The sequence below is a fragment of the Schistocerca gregaria genome, chromosome 4 (assembly GCF_023897955.1).
Source record: "Schistocerca gregaria isolate iqSchGreg1 chromosome 4, iqSchGreg1.2, whole genome shotgun sequence".
In the NCBI taxonomy this organism is placed as follows: domain Eukaryota; kingdom Metazoa; phylum Arthropoda; class Insecta; order Orthoptera; family Acrididae; genus Schistocerca; species Schistocerca gregaria.
The window spans coordinates 275,733,814-275,757,439 of NC_064923.1; the positions used below are offsets into that span (position 1 = coordinate 275,733,814).

Sequence of the window (23,626 nt, forward strand, 5' to 3'; positions counted from 1 at the left end):
GCTGCCTATCAGTTCGTCGGGGCACACGTCACATGTCTGATGAGAACCCGTCCTCCCAGATTATATTTAGAGTATAGCTGACGAGCGATGCTCTAAATCTAGGAAAGGAAATGTCTGTCTGTGTACACTATTAGCAATGTATCACTTGTTTTCTGGTCATCGGAAACTCAAAGCTTGGGAACATGCTGGACAAGCGCAGACTATGGCGTAATGCCGATGGGAATTCGTGAGAAATGGCTTTGGAAAACAATACCTTAGTGACGAAACTGTCTTAGCGCTTGAACGGGTTCGCTAGTAACTAGATACTACCCAGTACAGTTCTGTAATTGAGGAAATCAAGTGGGCAACACGTGATTAACAATCTTACTGTGCTGAGCATCTAACAGTATAAAAGTCATAGTTCTGATGGATGCTATACTCAGTATAAAGTGAAATATTAGTTCACAGTAGAAATAATTCTGCCGTACATTCTGCGCAGAAGCCGATAAGCACTCCATTCATGGCATCCATCACCATACTGATAATGCACTGCGATGCATCTACATCTACATGCGTGCTTAGCAAGCCACATAATGGATACCGGAAGATACTTTATGAAACTTCTAGCCATTCCTTCCCTGCTGCAATCGCAGCGAGGGAAAAATGGTTGTTTTTGTACGTTTCACTCTTGTTTCACGACTTGAACATTGGTGACAAATTTCTGCAGTTACTTCCAATGCTGGTCCTCCAAAATAGATCTTTCCTCCAGCTAAGCTGCTCACAGAGCAAAGCATTTTCATAACTCTTACTGATTGAACAGACAGGTAACAAATCAAGCTCCATGACCCTGCATTGTTCGATGACTTCCTTTAATCCGGTTTGATAGGGATCTCAAATACCATATAAAAACCAAAAAATGAGCCGCACAAGCGTTGTGTATGGTTATCCTAACTCACAATACACCATAGGACTACTCTGCTATTCGCCTTCCCTACAACAAATCTCAAGTGCTCGGTCCATTTCATTTCATGTCATTCCACAGCTTTTTGTTTAAATTTTTAATAGCTGCGACCGAGTCTACCAGCAGACAAGCCTGTATTTGAACCTTACAGTTTCCTCTCTCCATCCGCATTAACTTAAGAGTAATCCACATTTAAAGCAAGCTATCATTCAAAGCGCTAGAAAGGAATTCTATCCGTCATACAGAATCCTCCTGCAGCCACTCGACACTTTCCCGTACACAACAGCGTCATCTGCATACAATCACGGCTCACCCTAAATGACATTCTATGTTTCATTGTTAATTTCATTATAATTATATTAATATGTTATGAAGCATAATGTTAGATTATACAATGTCATTGGACTCTGGGGGAATGAACGAATTTTAATTACTCAGTTTGTCATATCGGCGAGTGCTGAACTTGGCTGCTTGCTAATAGGTTCTCAGTTTAGTTTTCAATCAAGAAGTCTTTATCACGGCATATGAAAATAAAGATAATAATCCTCAAAAGTTCTTATGTAGTCTCTGGCGACATTCTTTTGTTCAGTGTACATGTGACAAATCTTAGTTGACAGAGGAGCTAATTTTGCACAAATTCGATGCAGAAACCGACAAGCATTCCATCTATGACATTCACCACTTCACTGATGCATCATGTAAATGTTGGAAGCGATTTCCGAGTGTCGTTTATTAAGGTACATTTGAACCAAGTTTTCAGGCTAAGTTTTCACTGTACTAAGGACGCAGACAAAGTAGTATTGAACAAACATCTATTTCTTGGCCATTGATAAAAAGTGTTCGCTAATAATGTGTGTGAAGAAGTCCCGGAGATTTTGTGAATCACTCCGCTTGTTACGAGTACTTTTACTAATACGACTTTTTTCAACAAATATAGTGTTAACATTAAACGAAGAGTTACGAGTTACTAAAAACATGTTTATGGAAAGTTGTTAAATTGGATCGGCCAAGAGACTTGTGCCAAACGATCAACTTTCACTTTAAACATACGCGTTTTCCTTGGCAGCAAAGTGAGTTAAATATAGCATATAAGTTATGACGTACAAGACTTTCATAAGTACCTGCAATCAAATACAACAAAGATTTATCATGTTAAACGCATCAAGACACAGGTAACCCTACTGAATCTCTTAATTTCTTCATGTAACGCTGTTCGAGCGAAGCAGTCCAGGAACAAAACTTTTTCTTACATTGTGTTGCAGTCGGTAATTACAACAAACACTTAAAAATGTAAATGTACGAATCAGCCAAAAGTAAACTTACACATGGCTAGTTATCTGTTTGAAATGTTCTGGTAGTACAAAATTTAAGTCACCTTTATCATTAGTTAAAAATATTAATTTGTCAATACGATTTATGCAACCAATTGGATTTCTCAATATTTACTGGTTCTACAATATTGCTCAAGTGTGTTGGACCCGTAGCAGATAGGATGAACAGAGGCATTGAGTCCTTCCCGCGTTCCATACGTAAACGGAACAGGAAGAAAGCCTAATAACTGGTACAATGGGACGTACCCTCTGCCATGTACCTCTCGGTGGTTTGCAGAGGATAGATGTGGATGGAGGCATAGAGGGTAGAACAACTTTTAAAACGAAATCTCTATTACGCGCCTATAACATTCGAAAGTTGACGGCATTTTGGAAGTTATATCGTCACTTTATTATGAGCGGCGATTTTTCATATCAGAAGAAAAACGTCCGTTCATAAATTCTCAGTCGAAAGCACACTCATAACCCAAAGCACCTAAAAAACTGCCTGTGTAAGAAAACCGCGCAAGGAGCGAGCAGATCGTAGCCTTCGTCGGAATTTACATGACATCGAGAACCGGGTATACGGAAAAAGTTGAGCAGAATATGAAAAGGGTTACATAGCGAATAACTTCTGGACACCGTTCTTTGTTCTGTATCAACAAAAAAGTTTTTTTTACTGTTTTGAAAAATGTCGAACAGCACTCTTTCACAAGAATTATCGATGCATTTGCTTAGATGTAAGAAAAATCTAAATCAAGATGACCGACAGTCTCGAACCTTGATGCTGCTAAATTAAAGTTGTACCGGACGGTGTCAGAGGAAGTTGAGCCAAAGCGCATGATTGAGGATACATCACGAAAACAACAAAACAAAATTCCTTCGGTTGTGTAGCTGCAGGTCGAGAAAAAAATTAGCTAAAATATCAGCTGTTTTCTGTTTACTTAGTCGTTTACTGTGTCCATACAAAACATCAGCAAGAACATTGATGCGTAAGCGCTACGATTTTGCAGTCAATAGATTTTAGTAGTACTAAAGCAGGGTCTTAACACCAAATATGTGCTTTTCTTGACACCAGACTGATCAGTTAAAAGGTGGGCAACTCAGGAATGCCGATTTGTACATAGCTGCGGCTATACATTCTTCGCAAATTTACTTTAAACGGTTTTGTAAGACAGAAGTAACGCTGCTGAAAATCAAAGCTACGAAACAATATGTTTAGAAATACCAGAATGTTCAATTGTGAAGTTTCTTCCACTGCTAACGCAGAAGCACAAAGTTCTACCAGTATTAATTATTCGTCGTCTGCGGCAATAATCATTTTGCCGACAGATAAAAATTCGCTACAACTGCTTTGTTTCCTCGCAAATCTTTACTATATTTACATAATGTTTCAAGAGCATTAAGTATAATGTATATGACCCAAATACAGAGGCATACTAGAAGTCGAAAGCGAATTGTGCACGCATTCTTAGTTGTCTGCGACCCGCTCATAGTCTTAATACGGAAAAAAGCCTTCTGTACTTGTCAAGATTTATGATTCTCATTCACGTTCTTCGACACTAATTTTAAGACTTTTCCGCTGATGTAACAAGGAAATTACACCCAGTAACAAAGTTCGCGGTTGGAACAAAACATTTTGTATTAGAGGCGAAAATAAGGACTATTGAAATACGTCTGCTTACATGAGGCATATCGTAAGAATTACATATTTCTTATGAAGCAGTCAACCAAATATTTAATATTACGAACGAGTAACGAAAAAACTAAAAATATCAGTATAAATCAAATTGATATTGTTCGTTTATTTAATAAATTATTTTAATAAGTTTTATTTTTCCCTCGTCACTGGTGTCATCCTACAGAAAATTTGCAAGTGCACTAAAACTAAAGCCGCATTGGTCCTAAGAATCCATACAACGCAATAATGTACGAACCTGACGCTAACAGCTGTACAACTCATCAGTTCCGAATTTTAGAGTGCACAATAAAACACTCATTCATTTAAGCAAAACAGCTGTCAAAACGCAAAGGAAGATCTAAATCACTTGACTCCGCGAAACTTTTTCCAAGAACAAGGCAATCAACACAGTGCCGAATTTTTCTGCATTAACATTTTTCAGCGTTAATTTCGCGGCCCTTCAAATAAAATACAATAAATTAAATTCTTACCTCCGAGAACATCATCAGTAATAGACTTCGGAGTGGATGTCATTGCAGCTCACTCATCAACACACCACTGTCGGAATCGGATACAAACTGACACTAGCACTGGCTTGTAGCTTTTTACGTCAGCTATGCCTGCAGGGTTGACGCTTTGTTTTGGTGTAACGTCAACATGAAACGTCACATGAAGTTGACCAATCAGAGGCCAGCTTACAAACCAAACAACGGCTATAGTCAACAGGCATTCTACAATATCCACAATAATTTTTTAAGGTCTGGATGCTCTACATAATTTTATGTTTATTAAGACGTGTGAAGACAAGAAATTTTCATATGATAAGTTAAAATTCTTCCTCTCATTCTCTGAAATTCGCAGAGATCTGCCATAGCAGCTTTAATCTTGTGCCCTGCTTTTGAACGCATAGTATAGGTAGCAGCACTGTCTGAGCGATAAACAGCTGATTGTATTTGTGAGGTGCGTATTACGACGATAAACTGCGTCTTTGATGAACTTCTGCTAAGGTAAATGCAACAACTGAAATTTGATGAGAAAATTTAAGTATTCCTAATGTCCAAGGAAATGCAAGCATCTTAAATTTCACATATTGGAAACACAAAAATTGGCCATATTATATTGATGGCCCATTGCGGGCCACATATAGAGTAAAACCTAAAATGGTCGCTGGAATATGTCGCATTAAACAGCTTTATGTAGATTTTTAAGCATGTTTTACGTACAGACGATGATATTATTTATAAGGCTTAAGTGCTGATTACCATTTATTTCAGAAGCGAATGGTAATAGGAAACATGACAACGCGATATTAACCATATGCCAAGGTTAAGTTTTGTCGTAACCTACTTACAGTGTACAGCGTAGCAGAGACGATAGTACGTTTGTGATGTAAAAAAATTGTATATTATATTGTTGTATTACACCCACACTCAAAAAAATTATACGGAAATTTTTTATGGTGTCTTATGATTCCTATTATTAAGCTGTGATCGTGATCTACTTCTGTATGGTACTGCTGTCTTGTTTTCTAATACTCATGTCTGTAATACTTTACCAAGCGTAAATATTTTTTTTTTTTTTTTGTGTTCCTAAAGGAGAAGAATGTTACAGTACTATTTGTTTGTTGTGGTAGTATTCCATGCGAATTGCGAAAGGCAATGCATTATTTTGGGGCACTTGAATTGAAAACTATCGTTTTTGCTGATGTTTACGACCGACGAGATAATTTATTGAAGAACCCGTTTAATTTTGGGGAAATTTTAAGTGTTGTTTACGTGTATTTGCGGTAGGAAAACATTGTAAAACTGATAGTTTTTCCTAAACTGTGAAAACAGTAGGTGAGCTCAAACTGGGATTCACACATGGACGGGTTGTGTTGTAATTTAAGATGGGCTACGTCTGTAAGTCACAAGCAATGACTGTCTGTGTTTTACGCAATAATTTATATTCTGGGTATTTGGGCTATATTAAAATGTTTTTATATGGAATATGACACCTTATTTATTATTATAGGTACTGTTAGTGACACCTGTTATGATAATGAAGATTCCAACAAACAATGGATTCTATGGATATGATTCCTCAGTGTCATATTTGTCCGATGGCTCAGACATCGGAAATGTAGAGGACATGGAATCGCCATCTCATGATGGAGATTTTTCTGAATATCTTTGGATGGAAAATGAGGAAGAGTTTGATAAACAAGTAAGTTTGCTGCAGGACACTGTATTTCATTGTGGTTTGCGATTTTTTTACAGTTATGTAATTTTATCTGTGCAATTTCCATTTAGTGTATAAATTGCAAAATATCACCTACTGTATAATTTTATTCAGAAGTAAATATGCAATATAAATATATTCTCTATCATGTGTGTGTGTGTGTGTGTGTGTGTGTGTGTGTGTGTGTGTGTGTGTGTGTGTGTGTGTGTGTCTGTCCGCAATGAAAACAGAGTTGTTACATATATTAATTACATTAATGCCCATGAATTACAAAAAGATTGAAATATCCATCTGGCTATAGATTTCCTGTGGATTCCCCTAAATAACTGTAGACAGTTAACACCTGGAGCCTGTGTGCTGTAATGAATAATGTCCTGTCAGGGACATAAAACCCTTATTTTCCTCCCTCCAAAGTTTTGCAGATAAATATTTCCTCATGAAGTAGCCAGAAAGTTCAAAAGTAATTTGTCACTTTCACAACATTCAGATTTATTACAAAACAGAGGAAATTTTCATATATTAAGAATGCACATACATAAAGTAACTCAGAAATTGATGTAACATTTTGCAAAATGTTTACTAAGCTGCTTAAATACTAATTTGACTGTACTAGTAACTATATTGTTTGGATGCAGTCGTACTGTTTCCACTACCACTCCACCATTTTATTACCAATCTACTCTGAAATGGCACTAGAGTCTGAGAGATATTTTACTCTAAAATGTGCTCATTGCCTTCTTTATGAACACTGTTTATTGAAGTTGTGTGTTTTGCATATCAGTGCATGCGGAGCTGTACTCATTCGTATATGAACAAAACTGTTTGTTCTAGAACTCTTTAACATCCAATAATAGGATCTTCAAAGATTTGGATACCATTGACTGCTATCTAATACTGTATTAGTAAGCTGGAAGACATTTAACAGGGAGTACTTCAGTCGGCCTCTAATGCTTAACTGTTAAGTAACTTCATAAAGAAAGCTGAGAAGAAGTGTGCAGGTGATATTGATAGTAGGGTGCACAATAGCACAAAAACAATAAATACCACAATTTTTCACATCAGAGCAGTATGTTTCAGTGAAGCCACTTGTCACTGAAGCTTCAGTTTGGAGTAAAAGGATTGTGCAAATGGCCTGAGAGATCTTATTTTTGCTTATAATCTAACAATCTGTGACAATGAATGCAATGTAAGTAAAGTTGAACCAGATTTCATGCTGTGATATGGGCTAGTTTAGCCTTGCAAGTTAGTGTAAGAACTGAAAATTGTCCACGCATGCTGTTAGTTCAAAAGATTAAGGAGGAATATACTCTGTATTGTGTGTATATGACGTACTGTTTGCACATCTTAATCAGGGGTAAGAAATTTCTGCTCTCCTCTCTCCCTCCCCCTTTCCAGTTGAAAATGTAAAAGTAAGTGTGTGATATGTATGTGAAACTTTGGCTGAAATGCATACCTGGACATCAATGTAATTTGGTAGTATCATATTTTGATAATGGAACAGTGGTTGCAAAATTTTAGTTGAATACTTTCGTAAGTTAACACAGAAACTACCAGTAAAATGTATTTAATGTTCCCATTTTCTCTTAATTGTGACTCGGTGCCGTAAAACCTCTTACTCACTTTCTTAAGTAAACTGAACTAAATATTAAAGTACTGGCGGAATTAAATCTGTGAGGATGGGGCGTGAGTCGTGCTTGGGTAGCTCAGTTGGTAGAGCACTTGCCCGCGAAAGGCAAAGGTCCTGAGTTCGAGTCTCGGTCCAGCACACAGTTTTAATCTGCCAGGCAGTTTCGTTAAATATTAAAGTATTTGTCAGTAACATGCTTAGGGTGAAACTTTTCATAACTTCATTTTTTGCCCATTGGGTTTAATATTACTTCATTTCTTAATTTGTATATTCATTTAAGTCTTTAACATTTTAGTAGTATACTATCTTGCAGGTGCATTAATTTTCTGTGGTTTTAGTGTTTTTATTGTTGAAATTTCATTTTTCACTTCAAAAAAATTTTTTTTTGCTAACAGTGGTTATGTCCAGGTATTGAAGGCCATAGCCATTTAGATTTGATTGGCTCCCAGTTTTTGTCCACTTACATCATAAATTGTTGGTCACCCTCCACACTATCCTAAGCTGTACTTGATCCCGTAGAAAACTGCCAATGAACTCCTATTTGTTCCAAGAAACAGATGACAATGTATAAAAAAGCTTCAAACATCTTGATTCATTTACAAATGTCAGTGTGTTAAATTTTTCACAGGGATTGAAATTATGCTTGAAGTTTGTTGGACACTTAAGTGCTCTCATTATGAAACACGGGATGAACATGGTATGGGTAATTTGTGCTAATTTTCAGCGAAAAGTAGTATTTTTTGCATCACACCTCCTGTGTCATGTTGTACAGTGACATAATTTAGCAGGTACATTCAGTGGCATATCTGGAAACTGTTTGCAAAATATGTTGCAAATAGAATTAGTGGTGAAGAAGTAATAAATTAAAACATAAAGCTGGATGCATGACTGGTAGAAATGAGGTAAGCGATAAACTTTTTCCCGTTCTTCATTTTGTGGAAGTGAGGGTGGTAAGTTTTGTAAGACTTGAAATTACATGTAGAGCGTATTGGAAGCAGCGAAGTCATTACAGTCTCAAACACTGAATGAATATAACATAACATGGGTAATTATGTACATCCCCCCCCCCCTTCCCCAAATGAACCATGGACCTTACCTTCGGTGGGGAGGCTTGCGTGACTCAGCGATGCACATAGCTGTACTGCAGGGGCAACCAAAATGGAGTGGTATCTGTCGAGAGGCCAGAGAAACGTGTGGTTTCGGAAGAGGGGCAGCAGCCTTTTCAGTAGTTGCAGGGGACAACTGTCTGGATGATTGACTGATCCGGCCTTGTAACATTAACCAAAATGGCCTTGCTGTGATGGTACTGTGAATGGTTGAAAGCAAGGGGAAACTGCAGCCATAATTTTTCCCGAGGGCATGCAGATTTACTGTATGGATAAAATATTCCAGAGGTAAAAATGTCCCTCATTTGGATCTTGGGGCAGGGACTACTCAGGAGGACATCTTTATCAGTAGAAAGGAAACCGTTGTTCTATGGATCGGAGCGTGGTATGTCAGATCCCTTAATCGGGCAGGTAGGTTAGAAAATTTACAAAGGGAAATGGATAGGTTAAAGTTATAGTGGGAATTAGTGAAGTTCAGTGGCAGGAGGAACCTGACTTACTGTCAGGTGAACACAGGGTTATAAATACAAAATCTAATAGAGGTAATGCAGGACTAGATTTAATAATAAATAAAAAGTAGGAACGCAGGAAAGGTACTACGAACAGCATAGTGAATGCATTATTGTTGCCGAGATAGACATGAAATCTACGCCTACCACAATAGTAAAAGTTTATATGCCAACTAGCTTGGTAGGTGAAAAAGAGATTAAAGAAATGTGCGATGAGATAAAAGAAATTATTCAGATAGTGAAGGGAGACGAAAGTTTACTAGTCATGGGGGACTGGAATTTGCTGATAGTAGGAAAAGAAAGAGAAGGAAAAGTAGTGGGTGAATATGGAATGGGGATAAGGAATGAAAGAGGAAGCTGCCTTGTAGAATATTGCACAGAGCATAAGTTAATAATAACTAACACTTTGTCTAAGAAACATGAAAGAAGGTTGTGTATGTGGAAGAGGCCTAGATACACCAGAAGGCTTCAGATTGATTATATAATGGTAAGACAGAGATTTAAGAATCAGGTTTTCAATTGTAAGACATTACGAGTGGCAGATATGGACTATGGCCGCAATCTGTTGGATATGAGCTGTAGGTTAAAACTGAAGAAACTGCAAAAGATGTAGGAATTTAAGGAGGTGGGACCTGGATAAACTGAAAGAACCAGAGGTTGTAGATCGTTTTAGAGAGCATTAGGGAACAGAAATGAAGAAGAAGAAGAAGAAGAAGAAGAAGAAGAATGGGTAGCTTTGAGAGATGAAATAGTGAAGGCAACAGAGGTACAAGTAGGTAAAAGACGAGGGCTAGCAGAAATCCTTGGTAACACAAGATATATTGAATATAATTGATGAAAGGAGAAAACATAAAAATGCAGTAAATTAAACGGGCAGAAAGGAGTAAAAAGTCTCAAAAATGATGTCAGCTGGAAGTGCAGAATGGCTAAGCAGGGATGGCTAGAGGACAAGTGTAAGGATGTAGAGGCATATGTGCTAGGGTTAAGATAGATACTGCCTATAGGAAAATTGAAGAGACCTTTGGAGAAAGAGAACTACTTGTATGAATATCAAGAGCTCAGATGGAAAACCAGTTGTAAGCAAAGAGGGGAAAGCAGAAAGATGGAAGGAGTATATAGAGGATTTATAAAGGGGGTGATGTACTTGAGGGAAAGATTATGGAAATGGAAGAGGACATAGATGAAAATTAAATGGGAGATATGGTATTGCGTGAAGAGTTGGCAGAGCACTGAAAGACCTAAGTAGAAACAAGGCGCCGGGAGTATACAACATTCCATTAGAGCTACTTATAGCATTGGGAGAGCTGGCCATGACAAAAATCTTCCATCTGATGAGCAATATGTATGAGCTAGGTGAAATACCTTCAGACCCCCCCCCCCCTCAAAAAAAAAAAAAAAAAACAGGTGTTGGCAGGTGTGAAAATTACCAAACTATCAGTTTAAGAAGTCGCACGTGTAAATACTAACACGAATTCTTTACAGACAGGTGGAAACACTGGTAGAATCTGACCTCGGAGAAGATTAGTTTGGATTCCGTAGAAATGTTGGAACAAGTGAGGCAGTACTGGCCCTACGACTAACGTTAAAAGCTAGATTAAGGAGAAGCAAACCTACATTTCTAGCGTTTCTAGACTTAGAGAAAGCTTTTGACAATGTTGACTGGAATACTCTCAAATTCTGTAGGTGGCAATGGTGAAATATAGGGCGCAAAATGCTATTTACAATTTGTACAGAAACCAGGTGGCAGTTATGAGTCGAGGGGCATGAAAGGGAAGCAGTGGTTGGGAAGGGAGTGAGACAGAGTTGTAGCATCTCCCAGGTATTATTCAATCTGTATATTGAGCAAACAGTAAAGGAAACAGAAGGAAAATTTGGAGTAGGAATTAAAATCCATGGAGAAGAAATAAAAGCTTTGATGTTTGCCGATAACATTGTAATTTTGTCAGAGACAGCAAAGGGCCTGGAAGTGTATTTGAACGGAATGGGCAGGGTCTTGAAAGGTGGATACAAGATAAACATCAACAGATGCAAAATGATGATAATGGGGCGTAGTTGAATTAAATCAGGTGACGATATGTGAATTAGATTAAGAAATGAGACACTTAAAGTAGTAAAGGAGTTTTGCTATTTGGGGAGCAAAATAGCTGATGGTGGTCGAAGTAGAGAAAATATAAAATGCAGACTGGCAATGGCAAGGAAAGTGTTCCTGAAGAAGAGAAATTTAACATTGACTGTAGATTTAAGTGTCAGGAAGTCGTTTCTGAAAGTATTTGTATGGAGTATAGCCCTGTATGGAAGTGAAACATAGACAATAAGTAGTTTGGACAAGAAGAGAATAGAAGCTTTTGAAATGTTGTGCTATAGAATAATGCTGAAGATTAGATGGGTAAGTCACATAACTAATGAGGAGATACTAAATAGAATTGGGAGAAGAGAAATTTGTGGCTCAACTTGACTAGAAGAATTGACTGGTTGATAGGGCATGTTCTGAGGTATCAAGGGATCACCAATTTAGTATTTCAGGGCAATGTGCAGGGTAAAAATCATAGAGAGACACCAAGAGATGAATACACTAAGCAGATTCATAAGGATATGGTTTTCAGTGGGTACTTGGAGATGAAGCAGCTTAAACAGGATAGAGTACCATGGAGAGCTGCATGAAACTAGTCTCTGAACTGAAGAAGACTAAAATAATAATAATAATAATAATAATAATAATAATAATAATAATAATAATAATATCTTGAACTAGGTGCGTGCGCACACACACACACTGTTGGAACTTAAATAGTAGCAACAATTTATTTTTATTTTATTTTTATTTATTTATTTATTCACAGCTGATACAAAAGTTAAATGTTTGCACCTGTTACTGTCCCTCAAAGTAGTCAGCAGCCTTGTGTAGAATCCCTTGTCAGCAATATGGAAGGCATAGTATATCGTTAGCAGAGCCTGTTCTGTTGATGGTGCGAATGGAGCGGTCTAAAGTTATAGTGATTCTTGTGTACGACTGTGATGGTGTTACCCCATGTTCCCCCATGGCAGACTGTCAGTGCACAGTATTATTGTTCTTTTTTTTTTTTTTTTTTGTGCATTAACTGTGACCAGCTTTGTGAAAGGAGCGGCGACTCTTTCTGCGCAACCCACCCATCATTCCGCACAACAATGTGCGGTCGCATATAGCGCAAGCTGTGGCTGCTCTGTTCGGTCGATGAGACTGGGAGTACTGTACCATCCACCATACTCCCTGGACTTAAGTCCTTGTGACTTTGGTTTGATTTCGAAGATGAAGGAACCACTTCGTGGCATTCGCTTCAGAACTCAGAACTATTTCAGAGATTCGACAGACAGTAGACTGCTCCATTCGCATCATCAACAGAACAGGCTTTGCTAACAGTATACTATGCCTTCCACATCGCTGGCAATGGACTCTACACAATGCTGGTGGCTACTTTGAAGAACAGTAACAGGTGCAAACATGTAAGTCTTTTGTATTGGTTGTGTATAAATAGTTGCCAATATTTAAGTTCCAAACCTCGTATATACACACAATTTGTAATATTTGGCTCCTGTATCAAACCTTTAAGATAAGATTACACCTCTTAGTGAGTAGATCATACCATTTTAATTATATGAAGTATTGAAAATTAGATTTTTGTTGCCCTTGGAAGTCATTAGTCAGCCTGCAGTTGAGACAGGGTGTCAATGCCGTAGATTAGCTGTTTCATAATATAGATTGTGTTGACAAACATGATCACTTCCTTTTGGTTTACTGCTCAGGAGTCGTCTTGGCCTCTTTTATGTCAACATGCATGGATATGCTTTGTTAAAGTTTTAGGGTACATTAAAGTACTTGAACCCTTCAACCTGAGAATTCTCTCTCCTAGACATGGTGCTACATCTTAATTTGCTAGTTGGCTCTTTTCAAAAACATAAAACAATCATCAACAGTGTAAATGTGGCACTACACTTACTTTCACTGTTGCTTGCATGAGACAGTTACTATGTAAGGCACCTAACTAGGAAACCACGCAAGTGGAATGGACTAATTTGCTTGTGCTCAGATGTGTGTCCCACAAATAAATAAATAAGTAAACATTCTAACATTTTGATGCAAAACACATGCACCATCAAAACCTTGCTTCCATAACTCTTATGGAAAAGCTTTATATCTCTGGTATTGTTTCAGCAAAACCAAAAGACTGAGACATTATTGTGAAGAGTCTTTATTATAGTAGAGGAATATGACTACGGACAGTTTCAGAATTTTTATAACTTCATTAGTACTCTTTAATACAGTAGCATGAATGTAATTTCGTAACATATTCTGTTGCAAATATTTTTCCTTTATTAATATATTAGAAACATGAAGTATTTCATGGTTCTTCACTGTACATGTAACACTATTAGAAGATGGCAATGAATTGCTGTATGAAAGAATCTATGTTTGACTTGGATTTGAACAATAATAGTTTAATTTTTAGATTAACATATTAGTTGTTAGATATAGAGATCCTATTATTGTAATACTTGTGGTTTCAAACAAAAGAGATGATCTACTTTTGTATTTATATAAAATATAAACAATGACATTATGACCACACCTTCCCCTGAGACTAATAATATTGAAATCAAGTGGAAGGCATGTTAAATTACACAAAGCTTATAGTAAACAAATATACAGAGGAAATCGTTTAATAAATTCTTTAAATGTTCACTTACTATGATGTCTATTGAAATTGAATGAATGACTCTGGAATTTCTGGTAGGCAACAAAGCTCTAGATGTTGAAGCCACAACCAGTAATATTTCCATCTGGTTAGGTTGAGTATTGTACCAGTACTTTTTAAAAAATCTTAATCTATCAGTTTGAGGATGGTGCACAGATACAACTGTCATTACTTTGCCTCTTGTAAACACATTTCATGACTGATAAAATAACATGTACGCTATCCTACTTGTATGGTGGAAAAGGTGGCAACAGACAAAAGACTAGAAAATAAGAAAACTATTCTTCTTCTTTGTGGTACCACTATTAATTTGGCATTGTTGCAAAATTGCAGTGGACACAAGAACGTAATGACTGGACAGTGAACCATAATTTCCATTTTGTAGATGAATGACTAGCTGTATTATTGAATCTATAAAATTCAGTTGTGGCAGTAGTACACTTTGTAATACATTGATCTAGGTTTCCATAATTCTTGTTGTTGTAACAAAGTGTCTCTTAGAAGCTGCAGGTTATTTTGTTATTGCTGACAGCTTCATGTCTCATTTAATCCTCACTGGATGTGGCATTCTCTATCAGAAAAAATAAAATATACCAAAATACCAGAATCAAGTCAGTTGTTTGAGAAGGGTGATGACTAGTCTGAGTAGCTTTCATTGTTCCAAATTCATGGGGTGTCAGTCCTATGAAAGACATCTGGTAAGACATTAATTTGCAGCTTAGAGCTCACAAACCATCACCTTGTAATCTACAGGAATTTGATGACTTGTGCCTGGACATCTGATGCCATCTTCTCCAGTTACATTCCAAGGACTTGTAGGAACTGTTTACAGTTATTTGCAGCAGTTTTCTGTGCTGAAGGTGGACCAGTATTCTAAGAGGTGGGAGGTGGTAACAGTCTGGTTTATCGTTTGAACTTTACCATTTGGGTATGTTGAGAAGGTGAGTTACATATTCTGTTTTTGGTGTCCTCAATGTGAAAAGCTTACTTCTATTTCTTAAACTTTGTTGTTTCTCTGGCTTATTGTTTTTAGATATAATTCTGTGGATGTGAATTACACTCGGGAAGTGCTGCAGAGGTGTTTCACCACATATTTAAATACAAACTATGTCACATGTAATATATTTCATATTGATGTTTGTGGAATTTGAAGTAGCGGACATGGTTGAAGAGAGAATGGAATATATCAAGATGATGCATGGCAAAGCTGTAAATACACCCTGTACTATCTAGTTATTCACAGAAAGGGCAAGAGCCGTTTGATGATAGTTTGATCATAAGGTACCTTGGGACTTCCAAAGCTGTCCATCTCGTAAGAAATGTGTTAAAATATGTATTGTTGGTTTCTCTGTCTGAATAAGACTCCAGCTGTAAGCCAACTGCTGTAGGTGACATCATGCTAATGGCTAAACATGTTAAGATTTTAATAACAGATAGAGGTTCACATTGCAGGAGATAAGTTTCAAATTAATGGATAATATGTCAGTAGCCTTAACGTCCAGGATGATCTCATCACTGTGTGCATAGAAGATGTTACTGTACGTGAATTTTGGCTGCTGGTTATGTACCACAAAGGACAGAAATTAGAACTAAATCCTCAGAGCTTGAAGGAATAGAATCTGAACTGATAAATTGTGGTGCCAAGTCAATAGGAGTGAAGAGTGTGTCATGTGGTAATTGTTTGCTAGTTAACAGGATACAGTAAAGGTTTATGTGAGGTCTTCAAATGAGAAAAAACTTGTAGCATGAAAGATTGACTCCTGGAAAATAATGTGCAGTACACCAATATTTACATATAGAATTCCACCGTGCATTTCTAGAGTCACTCTCATATTATTGCTGACTTCATGGAGGTGCTAGCAGGCTTACTCTAGAAATTTCCTGACTGCAGTTGTATTAAGTTTACACAGGAAACTGTCAGAATTGTTCAGTGCATTCTGGATTGCCCTCCAAGCAGTTTCCCTTGGTTGTGGCCAGCTACTAAGTGTTTATATTTCAGTGTATTAATGTCAGTGTGTTAATGTCACATTAACGAATGTTACATCATTACTATTGCTACTTCTGTTAGCACATTACACCCTGCAAGTCTTCTCAAAGGGTACACTTAAGCTGCGAGACATAACTGCAAGTGAAACACAGATGTTGCTTTCCGTATCCGGGAATTTAATGTATTGTGTTCCCGTTTAAGTGATATTTAGGGTGCCATTTACCAGCATATCATTTGATTTTTGATTCTTTAAATGCTGTGATTTTGATTCTTGTAAGGCTAGATTTTAACCCATAATAATAATAATAATAATAATAATAATAATAATAATAATAATAATAATAATAATAATAATAATAATAATAATAATAATAATAATGTACTGGAGAACAATGAATACAAATTATACTGGAACAGAACCATTATAACAGACAAAACATCATCCCATAACAAACCTGACACCATACTCACCAATAAAAAGAAGAAATTAACACAACTAATCGAAATATCCATACCCAATACAGCAAATATACAGGAGAAAAAATTGAAAAATATGTCCAACTGGCTGAGGAAGTCAGACATGTGGCATCAGGATAAAGTTGACATCATACCAATTATACTATCAACGACAGGAGACATGCCACACAATATCCACCAGTACATCAATGCAATACAGCTAGATCCAAACATATGTATACAACTACAGAAATCTGTAGTTATTGATACATGTTCAATTACCCAAAAGTTCCTAAATGCAATGTAACATATACCGTACACTTAAAAGGAGGTCATGCTTGATCAAGGTCTGCATCACTTTCCATTTTTTACCAGACATAACGTCTGAGACAGGAAATAATAATAATAATAATAATAATAATAATAATAATAATAATAATAATAATAATAATAATAATAATAATAATCATTCATTCATTCATTCATTCATTCATTCATTCATTCTCGTGAAGGATTATTAGGGCAGAAACAGCAAACTGTTTTGCTAGTTTGCCCTAATTTAGCTGGCTTACAGTGCTGATACTAATGGTTTTTTGGTAATTATTTATCAGCTTAACTTAATCTTTTCTTTTGCACGATTCAAATCTAAAAACAGTAATTAGTTTAATGTTTTAAATGAAACTGTAAATAGATAGGCATAATGGAACGAGCAAAGTTGAACAGTGGATGCACATCTCGAACCAGAGTTTCTGTTGAACTCAAATGATCATGAGAGATCATATGCAAAGTCTTCACAGCAATACTGTAAAACTTGTTTTCCTTTCTCTCTTTCTCTGCATCCAAGCAGGGTGTTTTTTTTTTTAATTCAGTCTTTCATACCTACTTTCCTATGAATAGGACCTGCTGTGAATTATCATTTTTGTAGTTCAGCTTCTTAGCGAATTTATATGAAATTTCTCCTGTATTGCATTGCTAACAAAGAACTAGATTGAGTAATGTCAGGGCTCCTTCATTCATAAGTCACTAAAACAAATCTGGTCTTCCTGTCTTATTTTTTCCCATTTTTTCATAAACTCCAGCCTATCCTCTACATTTCAGTTGTTGAGTTTGCAAGAAATTTTGGCAGTAACATTTCACTTGTACCTTAACATTGGAAATATTTCAGGAGTTAATTTGTGTGATTTTTTTTATATAGAGGAGGTATGTTAAAAATAAACAAATAATTCAATTTGATTAGGTTATGCAGCAACTGGAGGAAGAAGAGCTAATGGAACAATGTATTGAGGCAATGCTAGAAGATGAACGAGAAATAAGAAACATCCGGAATCAGATGGCATCTACCAATGGAGGCTCAAGTGATGCAACTGCACCACCTCGACAAGCCTGGAGCACTAATGATGAGTATGTAGTCATGGATTTTTGAAATGAATTAGTAGGAAATCAAATTTTACAATCCTGACTAGATCACAGTGCTTTAAGTTATTATTTCTACACTTTAGGAGTAGAGGCATAGACATGGCCCTTATGATAGTACGTTTCACTGTTTATTATTGTAGTATTTTCCTTCCCTTTTTGTAGTATATAAACTTTCCTCTACTCATATTGGGACAGAACTGTAAATGATATTACCAAGTGAAACCCATTGTCTGATTCCTGCTGTGTTTAATTGTGATTCTAATGAACTTTAGGCTAGGAAGCAGTCTCCATACAGCATTCTAGGGAACCGAAATATAACCTGTGTAGAAATTGCTGAAAGACAAAGGGGAAATATTTGAAGTGTGGAGAATCTTCTAAATTTAGTAGTCAAGTGAGGTACTAAATCAACAGGTATGGAAAAAAATAGATGAGATGAAAATTCTATTTTGTTCGAAAGAAATTCTCAAAAAGACTTAAAGACTAATTAACTTCAACTGAAGCCACTGAGGATGTTATTAGCAGTATATGTGCGAAGCTGGAGAGAGTAGCATAGTACGGTAAGAATTAGATGTCATATCAGCTCTGCCCAGTAAGTGGACAGGTTGCAACTTTTTCATCCCATTGACAATGTGCATTATTTAGATTTGGAAGGTGATAATTTGCGGAAAAGTATGTATCATTTGTTTTTGAAGTAATTTAGAGAAAAAGATATTCAGATCCAATATAAAAACAAAAAATACAGTTTTATACTGGTAACAATTTGTCTAATATGCTTCTTATGTAAGTCGAAGGGGGGGGGGGGGGGGGGGGGGACTGATGATACCAGCTGCATTTGTACTTTATGTGGATCAGCAGTGACTTGTGAAAACGTATGGCAGACTGGAACGCAAACCAGGGATTTCGTGCTTACTGGGCAGTTGTGTTACCTGCTGCACTATCCAGACAGTGTTTATTGCAAATGTATGGGCCATCTTGGTGTGCTCTCTGGCTGACCCTATTCTCATCTGGTGCCACCTATTCAGTCACTGTCTGTGTCCTCCATGCTCTCTAATTTTAGATTCTGGCTGGAGGTTGAATGATATTGCACATCCAAACTGAAAGTGTGTTTTCTTTGCCTATTGAGATGAATCGATTAAGAGTGTGTGAACATGTCCAAAAGAACAGGCATGATACATTCATATAAATTAACATGCTTGATTAACCACATACACACATAAAACAGCTACACAATTAAAGAAATATTTTATACAATTTACACCAAATAAAATTGTTTCCCATTAGAAGCAGAAATGGACAACTCACTAAATTTTCTGGATCCATCCACACAAAGAATAAACAACACACATTATTTCACAATATACAGGAAACCCACAACCACAAGCATACACCATTCACAATTGGTCAGACTATCCTTTGACACCCAAAAAAGTAAATTGCAGATTCATGGTGAGCAGATCAAACAAGACATACATAAATAAACGGAACAACACAAAGGAGTTGAACACAGTAAAACAGATTACAGTACAGAATGGTCATGATAGAGAAACTAAACAAAAAATGTGTAAATTAGTAAGGAATTGACAGGTCACATGCCTGCACACAAGCCTGTTCAGTAACACAGAACAACTTGACACATAGACAATGATCACGTACAAGAGGTAACAGTACAAGAACCCACATGCAAAATGAGATGGCACATACTCCCTTACAAAAATGAAATAGGTCACAGGGTAGACAACATTTTAAAGAAACAGTCACTTTAGATAGGATACAGACCAGACAACACAAAACAGAAAAAAATTTGACACAGGAAACACCCTCAGGTAAATTCAACAGATTAGGCATGCCTTAACTTGTATGCAACTCTTGTTCGTCAGTATGCATAAGGCAAAAATGCAGGAACTTTTAAACAAGGTATTGAGAACTCCCCTTGAGCTCAAAAACATAACAGCTCCCATAGCACATTTGCTGGTCGCTTAATAGCCCCAACTAAAATAGAAACAGATGTAAAAATACTAAAATCTAGCCCCAACCTGTGCTGTTAACTTACGACAAAATAAAAGTTCCACGTGCAGAAGGCATTAGCAGTAGGAAAGTGCATGAGATTGATATTAGAACAAGTAAACATTGAAAGTGTATCCACACTGCAACAGCACAAGCACTATGTTTTGTAAAGTTAAAAAGTGTTACTTGCGAAAGAAGTTCCTCGAAACATGTATTTGCATGTGCATTTCGACAATAGTGTGTGTGTAGATAAGAACAGTTATTTTGAACAGTTGTAAGAAATTAAAAAAAAAAATTCGCATAGCGAAATTAAATTTATAGGTAAAGTGGTTTGTTAACTTGCCAACCAAACTTACAATAACATTGTTAAATTGCTGATGACTGGCTGATGTACAGGCAAAGCCGTATTTATGCCTAGTCTCGTTAGATCAATTATTACTTAAAACGTGTTTACATTTTACAAAACTGAGTAAAGAATACCCACTGGTGATGGCCCAGATATGCTGAGACATGTTACATTTAGTGGGGAAGTATGTTCTGAGGACATAAGAAACGGATTATATAGAGGAGTTTTGTGGATAACACATTGACACGGGTCTCTCTCTCTCTCTCTCTCTCTCTCTCTCTCTCTCTCTCTCTCTCCCCTGCCCCACTTTGTGCTTCCGTACCCATATAAATATTTTATAACTGCTCCTCTTCGGACAGAGTAACTTGTTTTGGTCTTTGCTTAATCTGTCCTACATATTTTGGAAATGTGTTCTGAAGTTGGTGTTTTTGTAAATTGTTAGTCTTATTTTCTGTTGTTTCTCTTTGTGTTACAATGATTTTGTAGTTAATGGAGTCTCTTTTCAGTGTAACAAACCACATTTCTCAATCACTGGAGGGTCTAAGTGTTCAAGATGATTTGGCCAAACAGGTGAGCACTTTCAAATTATTAGTGAAATTGCACTAAGTTATAAAACTGTGCTTGCCTTTAGCAATATTGAAAGGTAAGAATTTTTGCTTTCATTTTAGAAATCTGAAATGACAGGTTGCAAATAAAGTAAATATTTAAACTAGAAATAGAATATATTTCTTAATGAACGTATTCCAGTCATTCTAGTACTCTCACTAATTTTTATTTTCATAACACAGTAGTATCGTGTGCCCATGCATAGTGCAATTATTTTTACTATGGCATTTATCTATCTTGATTTTAATGTATTCGTTATGTCACAGAGCACACTCAACCCCAATGCGGCAGAGTTTGTTCCACAGCAGAAAGCATCAGAGAGCAGCGGGTCAGGAAATGTGGATCGCTCAACGACATCTTAGAAGCTACGCAGAGGTCTGCATTTTCTTTGATGCCAAGCTACATTTCATTTGGTAGGCTGTGAGGCAATGGAGTCCCTGTGAATGAACTTTGTTAGTCACTGAATATTCCACTCTGCTTCAGAGTGGGTGTTTGGATGTGATTTTGAGAATGAATGTGATATATAAAAAATGTCAAGAATGCAGTATTTTAACGGTTGTAGAGTTTCATACGCATTTGTCAAATGAATGCTGAGATATACTTAAATCATTTTTCCGCTGTGCATTGGAACTTTATTTTTCTCTTCTTTAAATGTCTTTGGGTGTTTACAGTTTACTTAAAATGACTTTCCATTGACAGTATGCCACAGAAGTACTGAAAGTCACGTCCCTTTCTTTTTTTGAAAATTTAATGTTTCATTGTTTATAAAAATAATTTCATTATAATTATAATAATTATTGCTATTATAGTAACGTAAAGACTGTGCAATTCCTAATATCATTTTATGGGAAAAGTACAAAATAATCTTTATACAATACTCAGTTATTGTAAGGGTATGTCTTATTCTGATAGAATCTCAGAACTTAATTTATATTAGCACTGCCAGATTGTGCAAACTTTGAAAACTAGCACTAAATGACAGTTTAAGTAAAATTAACTGGTCTTTGAATTGCAATGAAAGTTTGAGCTCATACAAGATCTCATTAGATTATGAAGGAAGATACAATCATTTATAGGAGCTTGAAAGAGAATGTAAGCTTATATGAATTTTTTTTATTTATGTTTTCTATTTAAGAGGTCATAATAGTTTGTTGTATCATTGAGGTGATGAGATATTTACTTTATAATTGCTGGTAGCTATAAACTTACCTTCATTTCACTCTTTTGATACCAGTTGAAATTTTACATATTTTAAGATTCATACAGTGTGCAATAGTCAGTTGCAGAACAGAGTTTCTGTTATTGCTGTTAATTGAAGTTCCTTCTCTCACTTTGAAGAGCTGACATTCTGACAAACTTTACATATGTTTGCAATTTATTGCAAAGTGTTCATACAAGTAAAGTCAGCTTAGTACTTTCGTTTATTTTTTAAATAAAGAGGTCCAGTTATGTTTGTAATGCCCTAAGCAGACTTGTATATGCAGTATTAATAATTTCAGAGCAGAATATTAATTGATGTGATATTAAGTGTCAAGCATGTGTGTTATACGAAGTGCGGCAACTTAATGGTATGCTTGTTTTGGAATGAAAGGATATTTGTAAATGTACTGAATATGGTTAAATGCTATAGTTTAAGCCTTACATTTATATGTGAAAAAAAAATTGACAGCATGTTTGATAAAGACAAGGAAATATGTAGATTTAGATGGTTGTGTTTATTGTTTTACTTTACTGATACAGAACTTTAGTAATTTTCCTTCTCTGGTTTTTGTTAGTTTCTCTCTAATCTTTTAAAAGAATGTCTGATTTGTGTAAATGTAGAATAGTGAAGTAACTGAAATTCTTCTGCTTTGGAGATGTTTTATTTTGTTACAGTAAATGTTGCCATTGTTTGTCAACACAAAAAATGTATGGAGGAATGCCCTTTCTTACATTAAATGTGTATTACTAAATTTCTACAATATGCTGTAGCTATTTAATTTGAAACCACCTGAGTGACTTTCCTTACATGACATGGAAAGATATGCAGATTGTTAGAGGTACATAATGAACAAGTTATAGATCCTGCCAAAGAATTGTAACTTGTTGGAGATTGTTAAAATGCAGAAGTTGAATTACTTTTATCCTGCCGAGACATTCAGATGTTGCATTTCATGGTTGAGACACTTTTTGAGAACTGTAGTAATGCTCACTACATAAGGAAATTATTAGAACTTCGGATCTGAATACTTTTATTATTTGTACAGTCTGTAGAACTGCATAGTGGCTTCAGTTAATGTCTGAATGCAGTGGTCCAATGAGAGTCATAGAAAAACGATTTTAGCCTTCATTAAAGACTTTATGTATTCATCTTTCACATGGAAGCAATTTGGCATTATATAATTTAGATTTTTCTAAGTTAAACATGGTAGTATGGGAAGAAATAGAAGAGAATTATGGGAGGATATGGGCTTGGTAGTAAGAATGAGAGGAGAGAGAGACTAATATTGAGTTCTGCAGTAAATTTTAGCTACTGGTAGTGAATATACTGTTCGAAAATCACAAGTGGAGGAGGTGGTATATTTTAAAAAGCCTGGGGATAAAGGATGATTCCAGCTGGATTACATCATGGTCGGACAGATACTGGATTGTAAGCCATACTCGGTAGCAGGTATAGACTTGGGTCAGAGTTTAGTAATGATGAAGAGT

General features: G+C 36.2%; 2 protein-coding genes across 6 annotated transcripts in view; one reads left to right on the top strand and one right to left on the bottom strand.

The window, feature by feature from the left end:
• LOC126266944 (BCL2/adenovirus E1B 19 kDa protein-interacting protein 3) overlaps positions 1–4,585 on the bottom strand; it is a 271,746-nt gene extending 267,161 nt beyond the window's left edge. Inside the window, exon 1 of one of the 2 annotated variants that reach the window (XM_049971647.1) lies at positions 4,423–4,585. In XM_049971647.1, coding sequence (XP_049827604.1) covers positions 4,423–4,465 — 43 coding nt within the window. In that variant the 5' untranslated portion in view covers positions 4,466–4,585. The remainder of the gene's footprint in view (positions 1–4,422) is intronic. The other variant, XM_049971646.1, reaches the window with a different exon arrangement.
• On the top strand, positions 1,508–22,901 carry LOC126266945 (polyadenylate-binding protein-interacting protein 2). Of its 4 annotated transcripts, none has more exons than XM_049971648.1 (5): positions 1,508–1,677; positions 5,945–6,136; positions 17,804–17,967; positions 20,839–20,902; positions 21,205–22,901. In XM_049971648.1, the coding sequence occupies exons 1-5, from the start codon at positions 1,582–1,584 to the stop codon at positions 21,298–21,300; spliced, it is 612 nt and encodes a 203-aa protein (XP_049827605.1). In that variant the 5' UTR covers positions 1,508–1,581; the 3' UTR covers positions 21,301–22,901. The 4 variants fall into 4 exon arrangements, with proteins under 4 accessions (XP_049827605.1, XP_049827607.1, XP_049827608.1 ...); XM_049971650.1 differs by lacking the exon at positions 1,508–1,677 and adding an exon at positions 4,821–4,891; XM_049971651.1 differs by lacking the exon at positions 1,508–1,677 and adding an exon at positions 4,928–4,938.
• The last annotated feature ends 725 nt before the right edge of the window (positions 22,902–23,626 follow it).

What these genes read in the sequence shown, in the direction of transcription:
- LOC126266945 (XM_049971648.1), top strand. Translation starts at nt 1,582, where the DNA reads ATGCAGAAACCGACAAGCATTCCATCTATGACATTCACCACTTCACTG. An exon ending in TCCGAGTGTCGTTTATTAAG is followed by an intron (nt 1,678 to 5,944) that starts GTACATTTGAAC and finishes TTATTATTATAG; the next exon opens with GTACTGTTAGTGACACCTGT. An exon ending in AAGATGATTTGGCCAAACAG is followed by an intron (nt 20,903 to 21,204) that starts GTGAGCACTTTC and finishes GTTATGTCACAG; the next exon opens with AGCACACTCAACCCCAATGC.